We start from the raw sequence: 11,020 nt of genomic DNA on the forward strand, positions 1-11,020 counted from the left end.
CCTGAGTGGGTGGGCGTGGAGTAGAGTGGGGAACATGGGTGGGGAACAGGGACAGGAGAGATGTGAGTTTGTGGTGATCCAGGGTCATTGGGCGAGGATGTGTTGCGATAACCAATCATCCTGAATTCCCAGGGATATAAAAGCTCAGCAGTTTATTTCTCACTTCTGCTTTGCAAAATAGGTGGGCAAAGAGGGGCTCTGCCCATCACAGTCACTCAGGGCAGGGGCCAGTATAGGCACCCTCTCTACCTGCGCTATATGACTGCTGAGCCTGGGGACCGGGACATGGCCCTGAAAGCTTTCCCCCCGCACTGGTCAAAGCCAGGCCTGTGGGCATACCTCACTCCAGGAGGGCCAGCAGTGCAACGATACCTGGTGCCCAGAAGGAGAAAGCACAGGAAAAAAATCAGTCAACAGCTCTGATAACTTCCTCGTGAGGAATTTCATGTGAAAGATAATAGTTAAAGCCTAGTACCCTTGTGGCTCAGTGGATAAGAATCCTCTTTCAATGCAGAAGATGTGGGTTTGATCCCTGGGTCGGGAAGATTCCCCTGGAGAAGGAAATGGTAACCCACTCCAGTATTCTTGCCTGTAGAATCGCATGGACAGAGGAGCCTGGTGGGCTACAGTCCATGGGGTTGCAAGAGACAGACGTGACATACCACCACCACCTGACAGAACGGGGCATAAAAATATTTGTTAGGAAAATGTATTTTCAAGCACTTATGTTTCAGGTACTATGTTTTTAATTTGTTGATTTTTTGTAACACTCTTGTCCAGGTGGCGCTCTTATTATCCCCACTTTTTAGATAAGGAAGGAGAGATGCAGAGAGATTAAATAATGCAGCAAATAAATGTGAAGCTAGGATTCAAACCCAGATAACTTGACTCCAAACTAATATCCTTAACCACTGCAACAGTGCCTTGCACTTACTGAATAAATGAGGAAGGTAGGGGAAAAGCCCACTTTGGGTGGTAGTGGCCTTTGCTTAAACATTGTGTCAAATCACATTGTTGAATGTTGAGCTAGTAGGGACATAAGGGTTGTATAACCCATCCACCCAGTACAAGACAGCATATACACCATTGCTGCCAGTTACTCACCTTCTCTTTGAACACTGCCAGTGACAAAAATTTACTTCCATGCGAGGACCCTACAAAAGACTGGATGCTTCTCTTCACCAGGAAGCCCACTCTTAGCAAGCATTTGTCTCCCGAGGTCTCTGCCTACTGAAAGGTTGCAGACAGTTTGTAAGCTGTTCCCAGCTTACCTGTTGAATCAGTTCCTAGGGATGCTAAAGGTGGGATCCCAAGCCCAGGAGAACTGTGCTTCTCTTTCTTTCCCCACTATACCCATAATCAAGGCTTTGTCCCTCGCCCGTCTCTAGGCTGCAGAGTACAACATCTTTGAAGGCATGGAGCTGCGTGGGGCTCCTCTGGTGGTTATCTGCCAGGGCAAGATCATGCTGGAAGATGGCAACCTGCACGTGACCCAGGGGGCTGGCCGCTTCATTCCCTGCAGCCCCTTCTCGGACTACGTCTACAAGCGCATTAAAGCCCGGAGGAAGGTGAGAAGCAGGTGGAGCCCAGAGGTGGGGGGAAAGGGCTCTGTGACCCATTCTGCACAGATGTAGGAACCACTAGATGGGGAGGGGTTTGTGTGCTCTGCTGCTGCTAAGTCGCTTCAGTCCTGTCCGACTCTGTGCGACCCCATAGATGGAAGCCCACCAGGCTCCCCCTTCCCTAGAATTCTCCAGGCAAGAACACTGGAGTGGGTTGCCATTTCCTTCTCCAATGCATGAAAGTGAAAAGTGAAAGGGAAGTCGCTCAGTCATGTCCGACTCTCAGCGACCTCACGGACTGCAGCCTACCAGGCTCTGCCGTCCATGGAATTTTCCAGGCAAGAGTACTGGAGTGGGGTGCCATTGCCTTCTCCGCTGTGTGCTCTAAATCCTCCCAGAGAGATTCACAGCAAAGGTCTCTTCCCAAAGGACAATTGTACAGATTTAATGGACTGAAATCCATTTTATAAAAGGGGGTTTCAAAAACTTTTTTAGCTAAAGAGAGCTTTTTTCCAACGATTTCTCCTCATCTTTAGAGTGCTTTTTCTCAAAGTAGTATTGAAATATTTTAATAATTCAAAATAATTCTGTATATATTTTTAAGAAATAATTTACTCTTTAAGTTACAACAAGAACCAGCAGACCACGCCCACCCCTCCATGTCCCCTCTTGTATCTACCTGGTGTTGAACCATCCATCGGGGCAAATGTTTATAACTCTTTTAGCAAGTTCTGTAGTTCAAATAAAATCTTACATATGCCCCTGATTTCACAGATAAATAGGTAGGCAGATACACACAATAGGTAGGCAGATACACTCACGTGTACATGTTTATGTATATGTCTACTTGCCCCCTACCTTCCTACACATTACAGACAGGGTAGCTCTGGCTGATGGAGGGATGAGGCCCAGAACTCTGTTCGGCTCCCTTTCCTATCCCCGCACCATCCTCCAGGTCACCTTCCTGTAGGGAAGCCTTAGGGCTCTGGGATTGTGAAATCTGAGCCCTAGTCCTGACGACCTTGCCTTATAAAAGGGATAAAGTCATCTGTGCACACGGTGTGTGTGTTGCAGGTGGGAGGGGGGGAAGATGGTAGGGGGGAGCAGGAGGCAGGGGGTTCACTTTGTAAATCAGTGTGGGCCAGGCTGGACCCAAACGCACTTCCATGCCTGGACCCATGCAGGGGTCTTCAACCTCCCTGCAGAGCACATGGCCTGGGAAACAGGCTCTGAGAGGGAGGTTGGGTATTGCTTTCGGTTCACACCTTGTGACAGCGTAAACAAAGCAGGACAGGACAGAGGGATGCCGGAATGCAGTTATAAGCAAGGCCTCAGCTGGACTGGTCTTGAAAGGGATCTGGGCCTCATAATCACTCCCTTTGCTCCCTCACCTTCCCACCCCGGCCCCAGCCAGAGGGTGAGGCTTTGGGCCAAGCGGCTGTCTTCATCTGAGGGCAGTTCTTGGTGCGAGTCCAGTGAGACCTTCCTGTTGCCAGCACCCCCAGCAGCTGGCAGAACGTGGGGTGGGGCTTGGGGACAGGAAGTGAGTGCCCTTCGTGATATCATTGGAGAGAAGCTCCCAGAAACTCGGTATGTCAGTGTCCCGCCTGACTCCTAGACGCCAGTGAGTACAGTAATCAGTCATCTAGCCTTGTGTGGATGTTTGCAGCACCAGGGGCCTCCCCATCTCATGAGGCAGCTGGCCAGCCTTGTCTGTGAGAACCAATTTCTTTTTTTTCCTGTTTTTATTTTTACATGTAATGTTTTATTGGAAGGTGAACCAATAATCCAACCAGTTATAAAAGCAAAAGTAGAGGATTCTAGAATGATGGAGATATAAGCATATATTAAAATAAATAAATCAGAATTCTGAGAAGCTAGCTACTTTTGTGCAGATAGCCCCACCATGATATTAGTTGTCCAGTTACTGAGCTCAGATTTGGGGAGTTCCTTCTAGTTTCAGACACAGAGTTACTGAGGCAGTCACTGAGTAGAAGCCAGAGAGAATCCATTTTGTCCAGAGCCCCACGGGTGGTAGCAGCCTTATCCGTAGCCTCCATAGGAACCTGCTGGGCTCAAGTCTGCCTCCCTGAAGCTCACTTCTGCTCCAGGCACCTGCAGAGAATGAGCTGAACCCACCTCTGAGCATCTCTGTGTTCCCAAAGTCATCTGCTCTTCATTCTAAATATCCCTGCAGCCTTTCACTATTCATTAATGATAGTAGCTCTCAGTCCCTTTCCCATCCTTCTCTATGAGTGATCGTTTTGAAGGTAGGTAACATGGAGTAGAATTCTATAGTCCATTTCTGGCCTAACAGAAAAGAGAAAGATACTCAAACATCCTATATATCAGCTTTGTATTTCCATGAAAATGACTTTGCCTCTGGACCCCAAGAAATGTTGATGAAATACAGTTATTAGTCAAGGTTTTGAAGGAGTACAGATGTAGTCATCCTCTTACCGGAATACTGAGCATCTGCAGATTTGATGAGCCTTGCCTCTGCACTGCACCTGAGTCGCGGACGGCTCTGTGTGACTTGGAGTCTTACAGTGGGCCGTCCTGTGCCGTCAGGCTCTCTGGAGGCCTGTCCTCATTGCCTCACCTCTGGCCAATGATAAGAAATAGGTAAAGGTTGCATGCTGGCTGTTATGCTGCCTTGGGTGGTCTTGCAGTGTTTGCATAATAGACTGTGAGCGCCTTTGGGGGAGGCACTCCGTTTCATGTGAGACCATGAGCCCTTGTCACACCATGCCCGGCACAGAGCCTGAAGTTGGGTGGTGTTGCTGGTGGGCTCCATGGTCCCAGGCCAAGTGCACAGCCACAGCCAGAGGCCAGTGGGTCAGACCCTGTAAGCTGCCGCTTCTGATCTGTGCTGAGGCGCATGAGGATGAAGCCCCCATGGGGACACATCCCTGCCAGCAAGGACCTCGTCTCAAACCGCTTCCCTTCCCACCCGCTCTGCTCTACCACCCAGGTGGTTCTTCTGTTCATTAATGTTTGCAGTATTGGTTTCCTCTGCTGAGAAGCCTGCCATTGGGCGCCACTCTGCCTCCCCAGCCTCCTCCCTTTAAGGTCCCACACAAGCACCTTTGAACCTTTAGGTGGAACCTTTAGCTAGAATCTTAGCTAGAAGCGGCCTTCACCCACCACCTCTGTGGTCACTCTATCACAACACCCACTTTGTTTTATACTGCTTCTCTTTTCCTTAAAATAACCTTTTAATTTTTCCCCAGTTTCATTCAGATATCATTGACATGCAGCACAAACGTAAGTTTGAGGTGTACAGCATAATGATTTGACTTACATAGAATGATTCCCACACTTAGTTTAGTGAACACCATCATCTCATATAGATACAAAGGAATAGAAAAACAGTTTCCTCTCTTAGGATTTACATTCTTAACAACTTTGATTTTTAATGGACAGCAGTGTTAAATACCTTTATCATGTACACTGCATGCCTCGTATTGGAAAATAATATGATTATTTTCTAGCTCTCACTACACACACTTGATTCACTGCCTCATCTGCGCTGCCTGGAACAGACCCTTGGCTGCTGAGAGGCTAAAGGGTGCCTTCTCTCTCTGCTGCAGATGGCGGACCTGCACGCCGTGCCAAGGGGCATGTACGATGGGCCGGTGTTCGACCTGACCACCACGCCCAAGGCGGGCACCCCCGCGGGCTCCACCCGGGGCTCTCCCACGCGGCCCAACCCGCCGGTGAGGAACCTGCATCAGTCCGGATTTAGCCTGTCAGGTGAGTCGGGACAAGTTGATGGTTTGCTGAGCCAAAGAGAAGTCCTGGCGGGAAAGGAAGCCAAGGTTCAGCCAGATACAACATCAGGATTAAAAGATGACCAGTTCTGCTTAGAGAGCGCACCTGGGGGCGGGGCGGGGGTGGAGCGAGGACTGGGCGAGGGCAGGGCCGGACGGCATGGTTTCCTAATGAACTGGGTATGACTTTCTGCCTTAGATTGGGTGAGCTCCGCAGTATGTTTTGTTTCCATTGCCCAAGTTAATAGATAATTTTTATGCTCAAATTGCAATAGCTTCTTCCAGCCTAGGATTTTATTTATTTTCTCCCTTTCCTTATAATAATAATGCTAGTAACAGCTACCACTAACTGAACATTTACCATGGCTTAGCTATATCAAGAAACTTTAAGAACTCTCTGATATTCTTAGAAAATGTTCAACTGCTCCATAACCAGTAGTGTAGATAACCAGTAAGTGTAGATTTGCATCTCTCTGATGAAAACTTTCAAGTGAGGGAAGTGAGATAATAAGAGAAAGACACATGTAAAGGGACAATAATTGTGTGGGGAAGAAGTGGGAGAAATGGGTAAACAGGGAGGAAAAGCTGTAAGGGGAGCAGGGGGCAGAGGGGAGGAAGACAGAGGAAAAATGCTAAAACTTGAGGTGACAGGATCAGAGATCACATATGCTAGTTGCCTGAATTTTTTCAGTGTTTTTGCTGTTTCACTGCTCCCTGACTACTGTCATGCCTAAGCTTTTTTTTTTTTTGGCTACTTTCTGAAAAGGAGTGCGTATCAGTGTTTCATTTTAGCTGTATCCCCAGGCCAGACCATCACCACTCCAAGTTGTGAGACCCTCACAGGCAAGTTGCCTGATCTTGCACAGCCTCAGTCACCTCTTCTGTAAAATGGGGTAATAACAGTACCCCCTTCCAGGATGGTGATGAGGACTGAATGAGATGATCTGAGAAGCACTTCACAGTTGCTTATCACAGTGCACATGAGCAGCTGTTTTTCATATCACTCCTGTTGTTCTTTTTGCTGTCATTGTTACGATGCAGAGGGTCCGACGAAATCCAATAAGAATCTGGCTTCTCCTGCAAAGGGTTGTTTTCAGGACAGTGGGTATGGAAAGTCTGGACTACCTGACAGACTGAAATCGAAGTTTCTTGAGAGATGAGGAGGGCATTTAATATCTTACGCTCTACAAATTAATCCATTTTCTCTTTTGTCCACGCCCCCACCTCCCTTTTTATTACCTGGGAATTTCTTGTCACCTGCAGGCACCCAAGTGGATGAGGGGGTCCGCTCGGCCAGCAAGCGCATCGTAGCGCCCCCTGGAGGGCGTTCTAACATCACATCCCTGAGTTAAGCGACCCCTCCCCCAAAGAGAGGGGCAGAAGCAAGAAGAGATTCTTTTGAAGCCAAAATGGTACACCAATATTTAAGAAGGAAAGCGAATCCAAACAGTTTCGATCTAAAGAATCAATAAGCCTCAAGCCTTATGTTTCTCCAATGTTAACGCTCGCTTGCCTAGCTTTACGAATATTGCTTTGATTTCTGTTGATGCATAGCCTGGATTTGTTTGACGCCCCTCCCCCATTTACATGCATGCAATCGGGCCACTAAGGCAAAGCGTCTGCTATATAGTGTTGAGAGCGTGTGTAGTGCTGCATCTAACGACAAGGGGACAGAAAAGCGGGGACGGCAGGAAAATGAACAAAAGGGACGCCAGTTAATTGGGTGAGTGGGTGGTGGGAACCCAGAGCAAGGCGGAGGGCTCAGAGGGGCTGGGGTAGGGTGTGGACGGGGGAGGCGGGTGGGTGAGCATAGGGGGTCTTGTGTATTGTGTTGATGAAGTATGTTAATTTCCACGAAAGATGGCCGCTCGGGGCAGCCGGCACTCCACCACCGGCCCCTGGGGTCCGCAGACAAGGAAGGCGATCTTCGAGTTCGGGACTCTGTCATGTCCTCTCCTAGTAGATTTTATCCCTTGGAACATTTTATTAAAACACCAAAACCCAACCATTGCTTCCACCTTTTTGGTCGTGCCAGTGTTTGGTCGGGCCTCTTTCTCAGTGTTGCTTTCAAATTCTTCTCTTTCCTGGGTTGGGAACCAGGAGGAGAGAGAAGCAATGACCTTTCTCTTCCTCTTGCCCTCCCTGCCTCTTTGGTGCTCTTAAAAGGCAGCAGCTGGGAGCACAGCGCCGGCCCGCGGGGTAGGGCTGCCGCACTTAAGTAACGCCTCCCTCTAAACACCTGGCAATCACCTCTCTAGCTCATTAAATGGAGACACGCAGGTGGCTTCTCAAGTTAGGCCTGGAGCTGAGATGGACTTCTCTTGCCAGGGGTGAGTGATTCTCTTGCTCTCCTAAGATCCAGGCACATCTTTTATTGAATATGATTTTTTTTTGTTGTTATTGTTGGAAATTTGTTTTCTTAGGTGTTCCCCAACTTTTATTACTAACAGAGAATCTCGGCTTATAGGAGAGGCAGCAGAGTTGTGAGAAAGGCAGTCTGAAGCAAAAGGAACACGTTCTGTTGCCGTGGTTCTGTTTGTCAATTCTGAACCATCTCTTGCCTTTCCCCTTAGCATATCCCGTGGGGGAACTTTTTGTTTCAGTACCAGTGTCTCCCAGTGAGTGGAAGTGACCTGACACGTAAAGGAAATTAGCCTAGTGTTAGCATCAGCCTTGTTGGTCAGATCTGAATGTCCAATTCCCTATCGTCCCACTTCTGAAAATTCAGTTGTAGAGCAAGTTTGGTGATCCCGCTGAGGTCCATATTGCAGGGAAAACATGTTCAACCCAGTATCAGACTTCTGTGCTCAGGGGATCCAGCTGGTAGGTCCTGCAACCCCGTGAACTAAGTACTTTCAAGAAAAGAGCAAACACCTTTCAAGTGCTTAGGAGAAGCCATTATCTCTGCAGATTTTAGTAAGTTGAAGACCAGAGAAGAGGGGGTACATGGCTAAAAAGGAGTTTGGAAATAGCCAAGGAAGAGGATTTCCCTATCAGTGTACTTTTCTGTTCTAATCATGAAAAAGATTATTTCCTTTCATTAAAGGAGTCTTGCTGTTTTTAAGGCTTTTTTCATGGTGCCTTTATCTTAAGGGAAACTTAAGCGAAGGGGAGGTTGCAGCTCTTGATTTATATACTCAGAGATTTGGGGGCCTTTGGTAGAACTCAGAATGACAGTTTTGCAGGCAGAGGGAGCTAGTCAGATCAGAAGCTTTCATATATTATACCTCATTGGCTGGGCTGTGCTTTAAGGTACATTGCAGTACCAGCCACAACCACCAGATGGAGGAAAAGACACCTAAATGACTAGTCCTGGCATCCTCTTGTGTGCCGTCTGCCGCTCTTACCTAATCCCTCAGTCCAGCTCAGCCTCCCTACGACCTCTGTGCTTTGAAAAATAAATCTTCCATGGCCAAATTGGCTGCGTTTAGGACTTCTGAATGAAACACTGAGCCAGAACTTTATATTCTGCACAAGGTTTTTTTTTTTTTTTTTTTTTCCTGAAGGAACAACCCCTATATGATTCACGACGGGCAACTTAACTCTCCCTGTCGTAATTTACTATTAGTAACTTTCCAAGCACAGAAATTTCTGAGAATTCCAAGAAAACTCCCAGTATATTGTTAACGTTGAGTTCTGGTTCCTTGTAACAAGTTAAAATTTGTATTCGAATGTGCCCTGATCCATGAGACCCATCAAAGAGCCCTGTCCAAAGGGTTTAGGAAGAGAACATGGCGGCCCTCCCGGAATTCCCTGGCATCTCATCCGAGGGTGGGAGGGCATGCTGGGTCTTCCGTCTCCTCCAAGCTTTCTTTGGCTGTCCCATCTCTTGGCCTGGCCCCTCTTTAAGAGGGGATGGCAATTATCTGCGCCTCTCTCTGGGATGGCCGCCATCTTTGGTAATTGAGAAGGTATTAGATAAATTAGCTACCCCCTCTAGAGATATTTCCTCTAAGTTTTCTAAAGAGAGCAGGGCTGTAGTTATCCCCAAAGTGCGTTTCCTCAAAGTCCAGTCATCCTCTGGCCTTTTCCTTTGTGATTCCACACACAGAGTCATGTTCTGCCCCCAAAGGCGTCCATTCCAAGCCTGGACTTGGGCCCCCCCATGAGAAATCTTCCCAACAGCTTCTTGGCCCAAGCTGCCCAGACCTCCTCCCCTGGAACCTCCAACTCGAGCCCCAGTATACACGTGGGCTGCCCCAGGCAGCCAGCATCCCTTGTCAGTTCCCTCTTTGGAAGTGGTGTGTGGGTGTTCAGTTCTGTGTCTGGTGACTATGGACAGACAGTGACTCTCCCTGTGACCTGTGGTAGCTGTGAAGCAGCTCTGGAACGCCGAGAGCTGTTTGCTTTGAACCGTAAAGAAAACTGTGTTTTGAGTTTAGCTGAGATTAAGCGGAAGAAAAAAGTTCATCAAGTGACTGTTAATGTAAACCTGGTTATTAAAATAACTCTGAAACCACAGCCATCGTTGTCCAGCCTTCTTCCATGTGTGTCGTTCCTGTCCACCTGAAGTGTGACAACTGCTTAAGAGAACGGACGCGGTTAGTAAGAAGGACATGTCTGATGTAAACCGTTACCCTGAGAAAATCTGAAGTTTCTCTTTTCAGTTGCACATGAGTTTTTGGTCTGGCTACAGAGTTAAATGACTATTATTGAAATGTTGGGGAATAACTAAATTTTTTAATGGGTCATCAAATTCAGCAATAATATAAAGGCACTGTCAATTGGGATAAACATAGTTGAGTTCAGAACAGATCCTGAAAGGTTTGTTTTATTCTGTTTTTTTTTTTTTTTTAATGCCATTCCCTTAAAGCATTTCCCCTACTTCTAAAAGCCTGGACTTTGAGAAAAACTAAGCATGTGCCAAAGCATATTCTTTAGCAGACTGTTCCTAAGGAATCTAATGTGTATTCTATAATAATTGGAGAGATTTAAAGCATATGTTGTCAAGTTAAAGGCTCAGAAATTTTATATATTTCAAAAGTTATTGAACTCATGGTTCTGAACCCTTCTGTATCACATTGTATTCCACTAGACCTGTTACACTAAACCCTTTTTGGGGGAAACAGTCCTGGATCCAATTAGAACTTGTGTAGGACATTTTTAATTGCAAATCTTAGGTGCCTATTAAGAAAACTTTTTGAAAAAGATTTTTTAAAGTCTAGTATAACTCAAAACTTCAGGGATAGATTTGGGTAGGCTGAAAAATAGCTGCATCTAGGACATTGTTTCTCTCCATCTCTTAGCCCTGTTTGCCTTTAGGGGATGCTTCATTCTTAGGAAAGCTCATTCCACTTGGGAGCAAAACTGGCCATCAGCACCTCCAAGTTGCACTTTACTTGATTAGCGATTTCTGGGTGTGGGAGTGGGGTGGAGAGGCTCCTTCGCTAGTTCCTGGCCAACGAGGGAGATTTTGATTGGTCCGGCTTGGTCACATATTCCATTGTAGTTGGCACTGTGTGCGAGATCCTGGGATTGGCCACACCTGGTAACACACGGGCTCTGGAGCTACCTGAACCACGTGGACTCTCAATAACTTGAAGAAAATCAGTTTGTGATTTCAGAAGAAGGGGGCATGGAGTCTGGGAAGGAAAGGAGGTAGCCACAGCACCATTCTCAAGCTGCAGGGCACAGTATCTGTGTGTAGATGGGGGTAGGTGGGGCAGGGGATCAGGGAATGGTAGT

The 11,020-nt window shown here is 47.2% G+C and overlaps 1 protein-coding gene across 3 annotated transcripts in view; it reads left to right on the top strand.

Annotated features, from left to right (window-relative positions):
• Positions 1 to 9,796, top strand: part of DPYSL3 (dihydropyrimidinase like 3) — a 114,821-nt gene extending 105,025 nt beyond the window's left edge. For all 3 annotated transcript variants that reach the window (XM_018050185.1, XM_018050187.1, XM_018050186.1), the window contains 3 exons: positions 1,389 to 1,568; positions 5,156 to 5,318; positions 6,599 to 9,796. In XM_018050185.1, coding sequence (XP_017905674.1) covers positions 1,389 to 1,568; positions 5,156 to 5,318; positions 6,599 to 6,687 — 432 coding nt within the window. In that variant the 3' untranslated portion in view covers positions 6,688 to 9,796. The remainder of the gene's footprint in view (positions 1 to 1,388; positions 1,569 to 5,155; positions 5,319 to 6,598) is intronic.

This window comes from Capra hircus, chromosome 7 (genome assembly GCF_001704415.2).
Source record: "Capra hircus breed San Clemente chromosome 7, ASM170441v1, whole genome shotgun sequence".
Taxonomy (NCBI): Eukaryota; Metazoa; Chordata; class Mammalia; order Artiodactyla; family Bovidae; genus Capra; species Capra hircus.